The sequence below is a fragment of the Adiantum capillus-veneris genome, chromosome 27 (assembly GCF_014529385.1).
Source record: "Adiantum capillus-veneris isolate H3 chromosome 27, ASM1452938v2, whole genome shotgun sequence".
NCBI lineage: Eukaryota > Viridiplantae > Streptophyta > Polypodiopsida > Polypodiales > Pteridaceae > Adiantum > Adiantum capillus-veneris.
The window spans coordinates 118,706,745-118,724,915 of NC_140957.1; the positions used below are offsets into that span (position 1 = coordinate 118,706,745).

The 18,171-nt window shown below is 43.4% G+C and overlaps 1 protein-coding gene across 2 annotated transcripts in view; it reads left to right on the forward strand.

Moving 5' to 3' along the window:
- Nucleotides 1-12,469: 12,469 nt before the first annotated feature.
- Nucleotides 12,470-18,171, forward strand: part of LOC147422641 (THO complex subunit 4A-like) — an 86,321-nt gene continuing 80,619 nt past the window's right edge. The window contains exons 1-4 of one of the 2 annotated variants that reach the window (XM_086502808.1): nucleotides 12,470-13,028; nucleotides 13,540-13,677; nucleotides 13,784-13,852; nucleotides 14,191-14,378. In XM_086502808.1, the coding sequence (XP_086358934.1) occupies nucleotides 12,699-13,028; nucleotides 13,540-13,677; nucleotides 13,784-13,852; nucleotides 14,191-14,378 (725 nt within the window). In that variant the 5' untranslated portion in view covers nucleotides 12,470-12,698. The remainder of the gene's footprint in view (nucleotides 13,029-13,539; nucleotides 13,678-13,783; nucleotides 13,853-14,190; nucleotides 14,379-18,171) is intronic. The other variant, XM_086502807.1, reaches the window with a different exon arrangement.

Consider the following 18,171-nt stretch of genomic DNA (forward strand, 5'->3'; position numbering starts at 1 on the left):
AGCGCGGTATCCTTGACACCATTTTTACCTTTTGGGAGGCAATTGCCCTCGCACGTTTTTGAGGAGAGGAGCTTGTGGTACTCCTTGATTTTGAGAAAGCATATGACACAGCTAACCGGGTTTCCTTAAGGGCACTATGCCACGTATGAGGTGTTCAAATGCAAGTGTCAACTCTCTACGGGTGTGCGCACAATCAGGTGTTATTGGCAAGGGGAAGATGGAAAACGCTTTATGCTCACATGATTGGTATGAACAAGGCTGCTCTCTTGCCCCCTTCCTGTTTCTCTTCTATGCTCACGTGATGAGCAGGTTCTTAACCTAACAGACAGTTGGTTTGCGTGGTCTGCAGTTGCCTATTCAAGGAGAGGAGATTTTGAACACCGAGTTTGTTGATAACCCGAGGCATGTTTTTGGAGGGCCAAGAGGCCAACTTGCGCAGGTGTGGCCAAGCTCTTGAGGTGTTCTGTTGTGCACCAATTGCACTAATCAATTGGCAGAAGACAGTGGCTTTCTAGGTGCTTACATGCCTGATTGCTCCCCTGGAGAGGGCTTTAAGTGGATTCCTCCAAGGACACTAGTACGCTACTTGGGTTGCCGGGTTGGTTTGGATCTTTCTCCAGAGCAACAGGTTGCTCCCCTCCTCTCCATTAGGAGGAAATTGCTCCATTAGAGTTCAACACGACTTTCTCTTGCCATTAAGGTTGTGGTGGCCGACGAAACGTTGTTAACCACTATGCGGTACATCACGTCTTGCTGGATTCTCTCAAGTTCTTGCATCAGCCAATTGGAGAGGCTGATCAGGAACTTCTTGTGGTCAGAGGAATTCTTCCAAGGGAGAAGCATTGGACAAAGCTGTCGCTACACCGGATTCAGGATCGTGTCTCACAGACGGGGGTGGGACCCATGGAGCTGTTGCACTCGCTCGATTTTCGCAGAGATGCGCAAAGTTGGCCTAAGCAAGAGATGGAAGGACCGCTTTTCTACGAGCCTACTACAATCTTGGAAGAGATGTGGGATGGCCTTGAGCAGCACTAGTTGACATGCATTGAGGAGGGTTTTGAGGCAACCACTCGTTTGGAACCCTATTGTGAGCACACAACGAGTCACATGGTTAGCAAAAGTACCAAAGTAGCTAACTAAGTACTAGTCAATGCACTTTTCATAGCCAATAGTTGATCATGAAAAACCTTTGTCTTCATAAGAAAAGATTGCCATGGAACTTCCGATTGGAACCTTGATAGTAAATTAATATCTAAGGAGGGTAACTGCTCGCATCATAGAATCTAGATCAAACATTCTGACAAGCTCGGACCACATTGCATTGGCAAGTTGGATAAATTTCCTTGGTAAGAGATTTTGCAATGACCAACATTGCCTTTGCATTGCTTGCAACCCAATCAACACATAATTTAAGGTGCTTCTCATCCTCAAGGCGGATGTACCTATTCTTGCTATCCCTTGTAGGATGCATCTTTGAGCCGTCATCAATATCCCATAAGCCTTTTTGTGAAAACCATAGTCGCATGACCAAGTTCCAACAAGGAACACAATTATCCTCATTTAGTTTGTCGTTGGCGGTCGACCAAGGAGGGCCTTCTTGCAAGCACAGGATCTAGAAAATAGATTGTCTTCCTCCTCGTATTCCAAAAGGCTTCAAAAAATCCCCGAAATTGCTCTAGAGAAACCGTTTCAAAACCCTTGGGCACCTTGGTCCGCACATCCCAAGCCTCTAGATGATGGCATTTCAAAATGTCCACCTTCCTAGCTACTATTGCTGCCGCACAATGAGCTCCCCTCCTTCTCACTTTTTGAAATGTTGGGAAGGCAAGGGGCAACAGAAGAACCAATCTCAATCATATCAAAACATTGCAAGATTAGCGGGAGTCAACATTGTCAAGAGGCAATGTTCAAGTGTTTCAAAACGCAGCCGGAGGGAGGAGGTAGATAACATTGCCGGTGGGAAGTATGCTACTAGTAGGGTGCTTATGAATTGAGTGTTTCAAAATGCTAGTGGCTTGAGGCAATAGGAACTACATGGCTTGGCAGCAATACCTCGACGGGCAAAACACGAGTTTCCCCAATGTTTTAAAATACTAGTTGGGAGGGATGTAGAAATGCGGGCCCAAGTATTTTAAAGCTAAGGGAGGGACCCCACTAGCAGTGGTGCTAGTGCCCGGCAGGGGCCCCGTTCCCACGGCGGTGCTGAGTCAGAGGGAGAGACATATCAAGCCCAAGGCCAAGAGGTGCTTCACATTTTAAGTGGGAGAGGGACAGTTTGCCGATGTGGCGAGAATGCAAGAAATATCAAAAAATGGAATGCCAAGTGGATGCAATGCAATTAAAAAAAAGCTAGACCCCATGAAAAGTTGCATAAGCCAGATAATCACACTTTTTTCTTTTTTAAGCTTTGTAAAACCCCTATAAAGGGATGTTCTCACAAATTTTGAAGGGCTTTTTTCCGGTTGGGGTTTGGAGCCAGTGTATATTGATGAGGATTGTGCTGGGATGAAGGACATTGTAAATGGTTGTGTTGAATGAAAAGAATCCTTTATTGCCATCTTTTTGCGTGGATTCTCCCTTCCCCCTTCTCTTTTCTTCTTGTGTGCACGTGTTTCCGGGTGTGTGTACAGGTGTGGCCCCCGGAGGTCTATTGTGCAAAGAGAGATAGAGAGAGGTTATGTGTGTATGGAAGGTTGTGAATTGAGGAGAGCATGATGATCGGCCTTGTTTGGTGTGGTGCAATGCATGTGTGTGTGTGTGGTTGTGTGCAAACGGTGGTTTGCTTTGTGAGTCATGTGCGTTTTGAAGGTAGGATTGGGGTGCAGTGAGTATCTTGGGCTATAACGAGGCAACTGTGTGTGTTCCCCTTTCCCCCTCTCCAATGTAGCTACTTGTTGGAGCTTCTTCATCAACTTGGTCTTCCTACATATGTCCGCTATGAGCTACAGGGAGGGTGTTGAAGTTATAGCATCTCAAGTGAGTAGTCCAATGTGCTTCCAATATTTATTGTGGCTTTAGGTATTTATTTTTCTTATTTGTCAAAGTCTTGGGTGGGCAATTTGTTGAGGGGGTACTTAAGGCCCCCAAAGCTAGTATATAAGGAGACCCCAGGACCTTATTGTAAACCACTAGTTCATTGCCTATTTGATTGGTTCAATAGTCCCTCTCCCCCCCCTCCCCCCTGTGTGTGTGTGTGTGTGTGTGTGTGTGTGTGGATGTGGGGGTTCGCATTGATAAACTAACAAGCAAAGCCAATGTTGTACTACTTGTTGAAACTTGGGAGCGTGATACACAAAGGATTATTGGGTTGGAGGATTACAATATACATTCATTGATGTGGTCAAAGAATCTCAAGCAACAAAGAGGACAAGGAGGGGTAGCATGTATGGTTAACAAAGGATTGGAAGATTTTGTATCGATTGTGAAAGATGACAAGCACAAACGTTATGTATGGCTGAAAATTAGATACCAAAAAGAGCACCCATTTTTGTAGCTAGTTGCTACATTCCTCATCATGATTCCCTTTTTAATGTTTGCATGGATAGACATCAGCCATTTTTTAATTTAGAGGAGGACATTGCTTATTTTAAAGGAGAAGGTGATGTTATTGTCTTTGGGGATATGAATGCTCGCACAAAAACATTGCAACATGATACTCAACAATTTGATATGCCATACGTTTCAAGGGAGTTGGAGGAAGTTCACTTGTATGATTGTACTTAAATGGATGAGAAAGAGTCAGATCACTATGGAAAGTTATTTTTACATGAGTAATAGCACGGGTATGCTCATTGCCAATGGTGTATCTTTGTGGAGTGGAACCAATGGATTTACATGTAGAAAACACAATGAGGATAGTGTGATTGACTATATGCTACTCTCTGAATCCATCATGTATCACATAAAGTGTTTTACGCTTGGCCAATGGGCCCTAGAATCAGACCATCATACCTTATGTATTGAACTTGCATGTGGAGAAGCAATTAAGCATGAGAATCTAAGCCAAATGGAAGAGAAGTTATCACTATGTATGGATTTCAAACGCGCACCTATGTACAATGAAATTGTTGAGCAAAAGTTATGGATGACAAAGCTTCAATATGATGCACCATTGGAAACTAAATGGGAAGTTTTCAAGAAAGTTATGTATTCTTGTATCAAAGAATGCTTTGCCATAAAGCATGTCCATGGTATCAACAAAGATAGATCACTAAAAAGGTGGTTTGATAAAGAATGTCAAGATGCTCAAAAGCCCTTGATAAAGCTTGATGCAACTATGGACAAAAACAACTATCAAAGTGATTTGGATACATACAAGGGATTGATTCAAAAGAAGAGAAGAAGATGGGAAGTAAAGCAACAATTTTCTCAAGTTCAAGAAAAGACACGTGCATGTGGAAGATTGTGGAGAAACTTGAGGAGCAAGCAGGTTGAGAGTTTTGGTAACTTGAGTCTTGTGGATATGTACACACATTGTAGGCAACTATATGAGCAACCAAATGCTAGAAAAATGCCATTTTATGGTTCACTTCCATGTATGCCCTCTTTCTTAACTATTGAGGATGTATGTAGTGGACTCAAAAAATTGGCCACTCGCAACGCGAGAGATCTTCAAGGTATCAAGTCGGAAATGATTAAATGGACATGATATTTTACCTCAATTTTACACATGAGTGGATGTGTGATATGTTCAACCTTGCACTTCAACATGGTATGCTTTATGATTGGAGTATTAATTGGGTCAAGCCTTTGCATAAAGGAGGGGATGTAAAGAATGTAAATAACTACTAGACTATACTGATTGGGTCTCTCATGGCAAAGGTATAGAGCATCGACGACGTCATCGAAGCTCCAAGTAAGGGTGTGTACATGCACAACATGGGGTCAAGTTAGCCAAAAAATAGAAGACGGTTGGTAACATGCAAAAGTGAAGCTAGAAAAGGAAAAAGTTTAGCTAAAATAGCAAGGAGACCCACGTCCATAAGGGCAACAATTTTTTGCATTCTTGAGGAGCTCTTTTGGAAAACATGAGCGTCGGGGAGGGAGGATCTTTCTCTGCAATGAGAGCAGAAGGAGGAGATCCAATAGAGGAGGGTACCAACGAGGGCTATTGGGTCAGGTGTTTTGTGCTCGTCGAGGTTGTGTCGATGGAGCTGGATTGTACATGGTGTTTTTGAGCAAAGAAAAGCCATCATTGCCACATTTTGAGTCCATTTCCCCCTTCTCTTTTTTGCTCTTGTACGTGTGTTTTCAAGTGTGTGTTGGTTGGTGTGCCCCTGAGGATGTGTTGTGCACACACACACACACACACACACACACACACACACACACAGGTGTTTTGTGTGTAGAAGGCTATGGAGTGAGCAATGCGGAGTGAGTGTGCTCGTTTGTGGAGTGAGTAGCAAGTGCGTGAGTCTATGAAGTGTGTATGCCAGACCCTGCTAGTGTGAATAATATTTTTTGAGAGTGATTTCTAGTGGATAGGGGTGTTGTGGAAGCCATGGGCTATAGAGAGTCATTTTGGTGTGTGTTGGGTGTGTTCTCGATTCCCCCTTTCCATCTTCTAGTGCACCCACTGAGGAGCGATTCAATTCTTGGATGGTTTTGAAAGGTGATTTCTCCAGCAGAAGTAAGTGCAACGCTAAAGGAATTGCGGCAAGATGTAAGTAAATATTTCTCAATTTTTGTTAAGCAATTTGAAGCTTGTTGGACGCAGTTGGAGGTTGCTACGAGTTTAGAGGAAATCAGTACTTCAAGTTGTTGAAGTTCCTTGATCTCCTGCATCCAGATTAGACAAAAGGTGGAGTTTGAAACAAATAGCTACAAAGACATGGTGCATTTGGCCAAAGTAAAGAGCCGAAAGGTGGTGGAAGCTAGAGTTGGGCTTGCTGAAGCTTGAAAATTATGTGCATGTCGTGGTAATTGTGTATCCTATGGTCCAATCAAACGAGGTGCCAATTGTTTGAAGTGCAAAACCTGTTGAGGTAAGGCCAATGGTCAATTACGATCCTTGAAGGTTTCCAGTTTACGATGTACCTATGCTGATGGTGGACGATCTTATCAATAAGGATGAGAATTTCGTGGAAGTGGACTGTGTGTCGCTGGCTGATGTTGAGTATCAAGAGCAGAATGAAGAGGTAAAAAAGCCTGTTTTTGTGGAGGTTATGCATGAAAAGGTAGCAGAGTGTAGCCAAAATGCAGATGCCAAGAGGATGGAAGTGGATGAAGAATATGTGTAGAGCTAAGATGATGGTCAAGCTTTTGTGGAGCATCAAGAGGATGAAGATGCAGATACAAAGTCGGTATATGGTGATGATTATGGAGATACAAGCTCGAGATTTTGGGAGACAAGCGACGAAGATAGAGTGGATGAGTCCACATCCTATGATAAATGGACAGATTCTGATGAGCCTGTGTTGGTAAGGGTAAAGCTATCTTGTCGTGTGTCTGATAATATAGTGAGTTACAATGTGAAAGAGGAGCAAGTTGAAGCGTCAAAGCTTGTGAAGGTGGATATGCAATTGAAGGAGGCATGCAATACTATGTTGATGGCCATGCTGATGAGGGTTGAGATGGAAAGTGTTATAGCAGTGCAATTGGTTCATAGCTTTGCAGGAAAAAATGAGGCTGGATCTATGGATAGCCAAACGGACATGGATAGGCAACAAGAGGACGATGACGAAGTGGATACCAAGGGAGTTGGGAACTCTTTTTGTGCTCGTGATGTGATAGATGTTGAATAGAGAGAGCATCTACAGTTGCCTATGGAGTGAACGAGTGATGTTGTGGATACAAGTTCTTTAGGTCATGTATGCATTAAGGATAAGTTTGATTGGGGGTTTGATGATCCAATGGTTGAAATGGATAAAGAGCCGCATGTGCTTGTTGGAAGAGCTTTGACCAAGATACAGGTGATGCAAGAGTTTGCCCCTCCAAAAGAGGAGTTACCTTTGGGTGAGTAATTGTCTGCTACTATGGTTATGCATGCAAAGACAGCTGTGAAAGAGTATTTGTATCAATCGCAATGCTTTTTAGAGGAGATTTATTGCATGGAGGACCTCGCTTTACATGGTAGGGAGGGAGGATCAGGTATGTGCCGTGAGATTGATAGTGTGTATGATGGTGTTTGGTTTGGAGCGGGCAGTATGTCGATAGGTGCTTGGAGCAGAGGAGGTATGTTATGGGCAGTTTGTGCATGTGTATGGTTATATGCCTTGGCGTAGCACTATGGGGAGTAGTTGCAGGTGGATGGGCGTGATCAAAGCCAAGTATTTGACCCAGGTGGAAGCTATGCTAGTGAGGTAGTCTGAGGCAGGCAACAAGAGATGTGGCCTCTAAAAGTCCCTCAAGGCTCCCGTGCTACTCAATCAGAGTTGGGGAAACCACAAGCAAGAAAAGAAACAACAAACCCACAACTAAACGGTGAATGGAAACCACCTAGTTATAGGTATGCGAACTAGGACGCAAGAGAGATTTTGTCACAACCAAGAAGAGATGCAACAAAACACACACAAGTAATCTTACACCAAATGGATCAAGAGAGACCTAGAGCAAAGGGAAGAGAAAGAGGAATGGAACTTGCATAATACCTTGTTTGTGACTTGCAAATGAAGATAGTTCGTTATGACGCTATCATAGAGCTTATACAAAACCAACCCAATGCGTAGTGAATGCTAAACATTGCCAACACACACACTGTGTCTTAGGGTGTGGGAGACCTCTCACCACAATACCCTCTTATAATCGACTCAAATTTGGTAATGAAAACACACTAAACACTTTCTCAAACAAACTCAAACCATAGAGCTTAAAAGACACAAGTCACCTTGAATTCACCAAACCGCATTGCACAAGTGGAAGGACTAAGATTTGCGAACACTGAATCATGCCTTTGAAGCATCAAACCTCAATTTATGGATGCTAGAGGAACATATACAATAGTGGTTTTGAGATTTCGAACTCACACTCTCTCACCTGCAAATGTGTAGCTTAAAAGCTTTTCTCACACCAAGTGTGAAACACACTAAGTGGTTGCTACACCTAAGTCTCTCCTCACGCATAGAGTGTTGGGGTGCTATGTAAGATATTGGAGATGAAGGAAAGGGGTCTATTTATAGGTTGAAGACCCCTCATTAAGATCAATGAAAATCCTACTTTATAAGCTAATCAAATTGAGATTGTGGTTTTTTTAATATCAAAATATAGTGGGCCTTTTTTGTCTGCTTGAATCATGTATGTGGGCTTAAGAGAAAGACATTATTGACGGTAGATAGGGTGAAATTAGAGAGTTAAGGGGGGGGAGAGAGAGAGAGAGAGAGAGAGAGAGAGAGAGAGAGAGAGAGAGAGAGAGAGTTTTTACTATGTACATGTCTTGAGGTGAGGTGCCTTTTAAAGTTAGGTCAATGGATATTTTGTGTTAGTAGGTTAATGGTTAGTGTTAGTAATCACTAAAATGTTAATAATACATTTATAATGGATAGAATGAGTTGAATGGTTGAAAGAGGATGGGTGAATGAAGTGAGAGAATTCTTGTGATGGTGAAGCTTTGAAGAATTTTGGACTCACCCTTGTGTAGATCCTCAAAAATGATTGTCGGTCTTTTCTTCTTCCTCCTCCTCTTTATGCCACCACCACCAAGGTTGATTACCGTGATGAAAATGGAAATTTGACTGATGAGGTCCCTCAATTTTTAGAGGTTAAGCATGGTTTACATGCTGAATTTTATGTATATACAGAAGAGGTAAGAAGGAATTGTAATTAGAAGTGATAGAGAGGGTGTAGAGTTCATATGAGAGCTACATAGGCGAGAGAGAAGGGTAATGGTGAAGAGGGTGAGAGAGCCACATAAGGTGCATGTTTGAGTGCGGGATGGAGAGGAATGAGTGTATGTGTGTGTATAGAAGTGTGAAAGAAGGTGAGAGAAGACTAGAGGTGACTTGTGAGAAAAGTGGGCAGACTAGGATCCACCAAAAAAATCATATCTTGTTGGTGGTAACTCAAAAAATCATGAAATAATTTAGGAAGATTATTTAGCTTATGCATAGGCTACGTTTTGTCTGTTGATCAATTCTTCAAATTTAGAGTAGAGGTGGGTGCCAAAATTCCATCAAAATACCAGTTTTTTCTCCTTTCAAAAGTCTTCAATGGCCCCCCATTTGTTGAATTTGCATAATGCTCCAAGAGTGAGCCCCTCCTTGTATTAGAGCATGACGTGATAGATTCTCAAGGGGTTTGAAAGCATGCATGGATGTGAATTATTCACAAATATGATGAGAAAAAATAGGTTAGTCTATAAACAATTCATGGAATCTAAACTATTGTCACTTGGATATAAAAATAATATATATGAAAATATAGGGAATCAAATGAGGGGACCCTCATTTGTTTATATTGATGTAAGTCTATTTATGAGAAGTAAGAAAAAAATACATGTAAAAGATAGTAGTTTAGTAAACGGCAATGACTGGGTGAAAGGTATTTTTGTAATTTTTTCTTGGAGTGGATTTACACAAAAATTTAGAGAGACTTGAGTGAAGAGATCTTTTTATAGAATAAAGACTATGAACACTGATAAGAAAAATTATGGTAATGATGAGTCAATGTACATAACATACTTAGACAAATAACGTACACTTAAGTAAAAGTATTTAAATAAATTTTAAAATAATTATAATAAAAAACCTTCATATTTAAATCCTATATATAATAAAATATTTATACACAAATGGATCGTAATATATTTTATTTTCTATTTTTATTTATTGTTTAGCTCAACTAGCCTAGCTAGCTGAGGGTTTTTAAGGAGATATGGGAAAAGTTCCTTGGCTCACACAAGTCTACGTACAATGAAAAGGTGAAGATAGCCACAATGTTTGCGTAATTTTGGTAGGGTGAGGCAGCTCACTATGGCAATTACGGATAGCCAAAAAATGGCTATCACTAGGATGCAGGGGGTGGGGCAACCCACTTGAGGATTGACGATAGAAGAAACAATAAAACTTTGTACATATGGTAGTAGTTTTTTTGGTTTGCTCACTATGTTGGCTAGTCTTACAAATTGTGGATGGTTAAAGATGTTTTGTGGTTAAACATGAATGTTCAACTAGGGGGTGGACAATGATGGTGTAGCTAAAGTATGTCAACCATAGCAGAGGGCACAAGCAGGGATGTATATGCTGATAGGCGGAAGCTGGAGTGCTAAGGCAGGTACAACGATCCTAGGCAGGTAGGTGATAGATGAAATGTGTGGTTAATGTGGTTTCATAAGCCAAAAAGGGCCAAATGGTTTGACATGTATAATCTCCGGAATGCTTAGTTGGGGCTTTGAAATGTAGTGTTTGAAGTGTCGTATGAGCTAGTTCAGACGGCTTCTCAAACAGAGCCCCCATGTGAAAGATATGGCTGATTAAAGTTTTCAGGGAGGCTAGTTATGCGCCTAGTTGACTGCATCAGTAGATGTGCCCCTCGAGAGTTTTTTGGGGCTTGACCAGATTCTAGAGTGTGATATGCAATGTATAAAGTGAACAAAAATTGGCGACTCACCAATTGGGGCCACGATTGCAAAGTTAGGGCATGTTGAAGGTTGGTGCAGTTAGTGGTGAGGAGGCATCATATGTTTTTTGCTTTTTGTAGCCTTGATTGGCGGGCTTCAGAGTCTCAGAATGCAGCCAGGGCCAGGTCGATCAAAGTAAAGAACAAGGGCTTTGGTATGATTTCACGACTTGAGCATTGAGCAGATGAGCAAGGAGTTATTTTAATTCAAAGGGGGTACTTAAAGGTGGTTTTTTATGTGCACCCCTTGGGGGTTGGTGCCCTATGGTGGTGCCACGTGGCACTACATTTGTCCCATATGCGGATTCTTTGAGCCAAGAAGAATGTCATATATATTGTATGGCGCCATGCTATTAAGTAAGTTGAGATGGGGAGGGGAGCTCTCCTAGGCGTGGGCTATGGTGGTTGGCACCTGTGGCGCTGTGCGAGCGCGTGGGGAAGTGCCTTGGCGGCCTGTGATGTTCCGCTGGCGTTGGTGTTGATGGCCGCCGTGTGCTGTTGTAACAGGTGATGACATGGTAGCTCGATGCAAGGACTCATTTCCACACGCCCTTAGGGGCAATATTTTTTGAGGGTAAAGGTATAGAGCATCGACGACGCCATCGGGGCTCCAAGTAAGGGTGTGTACATGCACAACGTGGGGCTCAAGTTAGCCAAAAAATAGAAGGTGGTTGGTCACATGCAAAAGTGAAGCTACCGAATAGCAAGGAGACCCACACCCATAAGGGCAACAATTTTTTGCATTCTTGAGGAGCTATTTTGGAATACGTGAGCTCCAAGGAGGGAGGAGCTTTCTCTACAACGAGAGAAGAGGAGGAAAGATCCAACAGAGGAGGGCGCCAACAAGGGCTACGACTCAGGTGTTTTGTGCTCGTCAAGGCTGTGCCGACGGAGCTGGATTGTACATGGTGTTTTCGAGCAAAGAGAAGCCAGCATTGCCGCATTTTGTGTCGATTCCCCTTTCTCTTTTTGGCTCTTGTATGTGTGTTTTCGAGTGTGTGTTGGCAGGTTTGCCCCCCTGAGAGTGTGTTGTGTGTGTGCGCGCACACACACACACACACACACACACACACACACACACAGAGAGAGAGAGAGAGAGAGAGAGAGAGAGAGAGAGAGAGAGAGAGAGGTGCTGTGTGTGTAGAAGTCTGTGGAGTGAGTAGTGCGGAGTGAGTGTGCTCATTTGTGGAGTGAGCAGTGAGTGCGTGAGTCTATGGAGTGTGCATGCGAGACCCTGCTGGTGTGAATGATCTATTGTGAGAGTGATTTCTAGTGGATAGGGGTGTTGTGGAAGCCCTGAGCTATAGAGAAGCATTTTTGGTGTGTATTGGGTGTGTCCCCTGTTCGCCCTGTTCAACGTCTAGAAACTTAGAAAGATCTAAAGGCATTGCTCACACAAGGCACGATCTAGAGAATAGCTCAACTCAAACTTCTGAACTGGTTACAAAGAAGTAGAAATTAACAAAATAGTTATTGGATCAATTGAGTATGTGAAGAAACTAGCAGGGACATCTAGCGATACAAAATATGAGCTAACAACTCCAGAAGTGGCTCACACTTCTACAACTACAACTATTGTGTTGCCTAGCACCACTCAAAAAACTGCCATAGATTTACAAAGGAGCCCAAACGAGACATCTGAGTAGGTTGGTACATCATAAGAGGCAACTGATGTTATTTGACAAGGTACCACAATCACCACAAAATCTAGATAGTATTTAAGTCTTACATATAAACACGTTAGTGGGAGACCTTATTATTGAAACATCAAGGCAAATGGCAATTCCCTACAATGTCCTAGTGGTTAGATTCCAGATTAAAGGCACATACGATTATTGGGAGACCTTATCATTAAAACATCAAGGAAAATGGAAATTCCCTACAGTGTCCTAGTGGTCAGATACCATATTAGAAGCACTACTGAAAATTAGACGAAGGCAAAGCTGGCCCAGGTGGGTGGAAGTGTTCTTCTTCCGAGGGGGCCGGGGGGTATCGCCCAATTCTGAGGTGGGTCCGGAAGCTCAGATTTGAGGGCACACCAATCAGGCAATGCCATCTTCTCTGCATCACTTCGCCTCCCTTTGCGGTCCGTGTGAACTCAGCCTAAGTTCAAAATTGGAGCATTTAAGAGCTACCCGATACTCTCGATGCTCTTTAGATGCCCTTCAATACGGCGCGGGGGATTCAGGCAGTTTCATTTTCCGCCAGCTGACGCACCTCCCGCCATAGCTGTGACTGCGTGCATACATACACGAGAGAGAGAGAGAGAGAGAGAGAGAGAGAGCGCAATGGGAAGTGTGCTGGACTCGTCTTTGGAAGATCTGATGAAGGCGCGTAAGGAGGGCGGGCGAGTGCGAGCAGAAAGAGGTAAAAGAAATGGCTATGGCGACTTTCCCTTTGGCTCCGCCGCTCTGGGACCCATCCGCAGAGACCCCTTGCTGCCAAGCTTTCGCCCTTCTCCCTACACGACAGCTAAGGCAAGCTCATTCTTTCTCTTCCCCTTTCTTTTTGCAATGGTGCCCGTGATTGATTGTCCGAACGTTTTGAAGCCAGAGTCTCTCTCTCTCTCTCTCTCTCTCTCTCTCTCTCTCTCTCTCTCTCTGTTTTCCATAGTGTGCTGTTTGAAAAGAAACATGACACATCTTGTCTTTTCGCACGGGCCTTGAGTGCCACGTGAGAATTTCCTGCCATCCCAGATATTCGCTGGCTCGTGTGCAGAAGCATGAGCAGACTTAAAAGAAATATGGTCCAGTTCTTGTAGTTTTTTGGCTTTTACATGCTCATCTCCAAAGAAACATTTCTAAGTTCAATCTTTATTCTGGGTAAGCTTGGTTCTGCACATGTCATATTGGTTGGTTTCTGTGAGAGCTTTATCCTGTTTATGACTCTCTCAAAGGCACTTTTTTTCTGTTAAAAATTTTCATTTACTTATCATATATTTTTGAGGAAGGCAGGTTTGCTAAACTTTAATTGCTCCGCTTGTATTAGAGGGATGTTGATGGTCCTTGGAAGCATGATCTATTTGAAGCTGAGCCACACTATAATGGATCGACATCAGAAATTGAAACAGGCACAAAAGTTTTTATTTCCAACCTGGATTATGGGGTGTCGGACGAAGATATCAAGGTATTGTTTTTATTTCTCTACTTATTCAATTAAAGAAGTCATCGCCATTTCTTAGTTTGTGCAATCATCTGAAAATTGTGAGCTGCCCTTTGGTGCCTTGTTTTAGGAACTTTTCTCAGAAGTTGGTGATGTCAAGTGGTCCTCTGTACGCTACGACAGAAGTGGCCGCTCTGAGGTAGAGTTGCCACTGGTTATGTTCTTTACGCATGAAATTCAACTGAATGGATCTTTTACACTACCTAGAAGAATTAGGATAATTTTCCGTGTTTCTCTTGTGCTCCAACGTATTGTTTGCCACTGGTTATGTTCTTTACGCATGAAATTCAAGGGAGTGGATATTTACTCTACCTAGAAGAAGTAGGATCATTGTTTGTGTTTCTCTCTCACGCCTCTGTGTGTGTGTGTGTGTGTGTGTGTGTGTGTGTGTGTGTGTGTGTGCTTTTCATGCGTTTATTGCCTCTGTCTTTGACCTGTATCTATCTTGTAGATGTGCATTTGAAATGATTATTGCAGGGATGTGCAGAGGTACTGTATTCAAGAAGAGTAGATGCAGAGACAGCTGTAAAGAGATATCAAGATGTACTGTTAGATGGAAAGCCCATGAAGGTTGAAATCAAGGGAACAAATCAGGTCATTCCACGCTGTCCTCGAGAAACTTTTTATGGGCTCAGGGGACAACAACACAGCATTATGGGAAACATGTGAGTGATACTTATTGACGGCTTAAGTTTAAGAACAAAGAAAAAGGGTCATTTCGTCAATGCTTTTTTCTTAGTCCTGCATTTTAGCTTGTTTATTTGTTTCCTAAGGGGTGATTTAACTTCATCCTGGATGTTGTAAAGCCATGTGGATAAGACGTTGTCTATAGACATCTTTCAACTCAAGCGAGTAATTAAAAGAACTCTCTAAGTCTGGTTTGTTGCCTGTGTCGTATTCCACAATTTCTGGTGGATTACCTCATTCAGCACCAAGGGGCTGAAAAAGAAGACGGAATCCCAATTTGAAAAGGTAAGGCGCTTCAATGTGTAGACCATGTAGTATTAGTGGTGTATGACCCTTGTCTTGATTTGCCATGTAATGCAGCCTAGAATCCCATATTTATGCCCGGGGGAGCCTTGTGACCCCTTGCGGTAGGTGTCCAAGTTGAGACGATAAGAGAGCATATAGGGACTTATTCTTGTTATGTGGATCTTGTATTAGGCATGATGGGCTATTGGTCTGTATATGGCTGCTACTATGCCACATGTCTTTCATTGTATGGCCACAAGAGGCTATGCTTTCATGGACTATCTCCTATGAACGATTGGTTCTGCAGGATATGTGAAGGCAGAGTTTGCAATGCAGCTATCACCAAAGGGTAACATGGTAGTTTGGTGATGTGGTAGAGAGCTGATGTGGTGGACTGATAATGAGGCAAGTGCTAGTGACAAGGTGTCTGCTGATGTGGCAGCCAGGTGACACAATATGGCTTTTAGCTGAAAGAGCTTGGGTAGAGCTCTTGGAAAGCTACATATAATAGACGAAACCCCATTTGTGTAGCGAAAATTCAAGGTTGTTTTTGTTTTTATCTAACGTGCACTTGGGCTCAATGTACCATGTGGACATGCTACTACGACTGACAAGAAATTTTAGGGGCTTCTGAACTCGCATCCTTGTGAGTTTGTTTGCAAGACCTGCATGCCCGGGAAGATCCATTAGATCAGATTGAAGCAATGAGTAGCACTCTTTCTATAATACCGGCTGGAATCGTAGGGCATTATATGTGCGAGCATGTGCAAGCCTAACTTGGTGAGGCTTTGCTGGTATACTTGATCCAGATCCAAGTGGGACACGATCTCTAAAACAAGCACTGGTGAACAAAAAGGCGAGGTACTGGGCTGAATTAGACCCTTTTCCAAAAGTTCTTTGACTTGGTTCATTATTGCTTCATTCTGGGCTTTACTCAATTTGTAAGGTGGCTGTTTTTGTGGCGTACTACTAGGAATCAATTCAATTGTGTGATCCTCTGGTCTTTCAGGAGGTAGCTCTGCAAGTAAACCCTTCAGAGAAACAATCAGCTTGAGCTTAGAAGGAAATCTTGGCATTAAGATTGTAATTCCGACAAATTTGAATCTTTATGTTCTTTGAGAAAAAAATGGAGTATACAAAAAGACCGGATTTCATTATGTACAAAATGGCCGAGGCCCTGGTGTCGCTAGAATTGCATCCAATTGTGGTTCCATTTCCTTAGGCGTATCTAAGTCGACCTGCCAATTCTGGTGAAATGAAGTTGGCCTTGGCTCTTGCATCAAAAAAATATCAGCGTCTCTGGATATCGTACTTTGCCCCACACTTTGTAGAGCCTTGTACTCTCATCCCCTTGGTCTGTACTCTCATCCCCTTGGTCTAAGGTCACTCGCATGAAATCCATAACAAGTCTTGCTTTTGTGTTTTCTTTCTTTGTTCAGTCCTTTGCTGCTTTAGAATTCTTTGGTTTATTCTCTGAGCTCTCTTTCGCTTCTTTCTTTGGGCACTTGGCTAAAATATGCCTAACTTCTTCAAAGCCATGGCACTTACCCTTCTTGTAGTATTCTGCACGTTGCTCTACCGTCAATTTAGGCCCAATGGATTTATTTATTTGCTAGAACAAGATCCTTCCAATAGTTTAAAGAAACTGCCCAATGGGCTACAATATGCCCCTGTTAGAGAGGGCTACATCAATGTGTGGGAAGAATCTCCAAAGAAATGATATGTACAATGTTGGCTAAATCAGGAGATGGGAGGGGGAAACAACCACACTGGTGGATGGTATTGTCACCTAGGCACACCATGAACCATGGTGAAGAAGGGCCTTGAGTGCCAAAGTCGCAAGAAAGCCTCATGGTGCTCCACTTTCGCATGTAGTCAGATTTGTGTTGGAGTCTCTCATACTGGCTCCTAAGTGTGTGGATCAGCTCTAGCCAAATGGCACGGACAATCTCCGGCGGTAGGATGGGTCGAACCTAGAAGATGCAAAAGCAGTGAGCTCGCCAGATGAACCACAATGTCAGGTTGTAGATGAGCTCTCAACACCACTCACTATCTCTGCTCCACCCTTGAGTGACTAACTCTGTGGCTGGCTAGAGGGTAGGTTGGCCCTCCTATATCACAATCATCCTACTGACCAAAGCCATCTCAAAACGAAGTGTTGGGCCCGCAAGTGTAGACCAAGTTGCAACACCCCAAGTGTACTGTCTGGCTGTAGAGAGTGCAAGTATAAGCCGAAGAATTCGGAGTTAAACTTGTTGTGCCATGGGGTAATCCCACATACAGTGACATTGAGTCTCTAAGTGAGTGGTCACAGGTGGCACATACTGTCGAGAGACCGCTGTGCACCAACGAACTTCCACTTGTAGTAGCTTGATGTGCAACTAGCCACTGGAACATAGTAACTCGCCTTGGTTGTCTGCTATCCCACAAGCGCTCTTGGAAGCTTGCCAACAAGTCGGACGTGAGACTTGGACAAGCCTCTCCGCGTTGTTAGTATGTGACGAGCCAGCCAAGCTGTGTACTGGAAGAAAGGGGTCCTCGCGTGATCAGCTAAAGTAATGAGATCTGCCAAAACCACTCCTCTTGGTCCCATGTCCCAGTGCACTCGCACCAGGGGCGGCTTTCCCAAGCTTAGAGCCCCTAGGTCCTGCCTCAAGATCTGTCAGGTTGGGATCTATGACTTAAGTCCTCCCACCGATGCCCACAACTCTGATCCGTTGAAAGCAACACTCAGCCACCTCTGGTGCCTCGGTAGTGACTATGTGCAGGCGGCTCTCCCTCTGAACCTCGAAGAACAGGCAAGAATATGTGTTTGAGCAAGCCCTTACTGCAATGAGGATCTCTTGTCGCGTGAAAAACCCCATCTAGTAGGGAGCTACTGTCACAAACTGCTGACGTGTCAAGCCACTGAAGAACGGTGTTAGGTGCAGCGGAATGATTGTTTGCGCTTTGCTCAAGATGAGTGTTGCTCAAGGTTCCTTTTAGTTCTTATGGAAGGGAGAGCCTTCCGTTCTTAATGGAAAGTGCTATGATCACGAACAAAGTGAGTGGACACTGTGCTTGCAAGTGAATGAGACTGAGAGATAGAGAGAGAAGAGGATACGACACTAGAGACGTAAAACGCTCCTTCGAAGGCCCCACTATCGTCGGCGAGAGTGGTCTACTTTTTGATTGCACAAAGTGGTACGATGCGTATGCAATGGACTGATGCAACTTGGACTATGCCGATGACGACGACGGTGATGATGACGACGACCTTAGGGCTGAAAATTTGTGGTCTTCTATCTGCTGAAAATCTGCAAATCTTTGGGCTGTTTTGGGTGGCTGAAAATGACTGTTTTGACTGCGTTTTTACGGTTGAAAATGGGGGTCCTTCTGCAACCAATTGGGGCTGATTCTACTGCTGTCCCATAGGGCTGAAAACGCTGTTGTTTTGCTGCGGCAATGGCTGAAAACCACTAACGCTGGGCTGCTTGTATCCTTAGC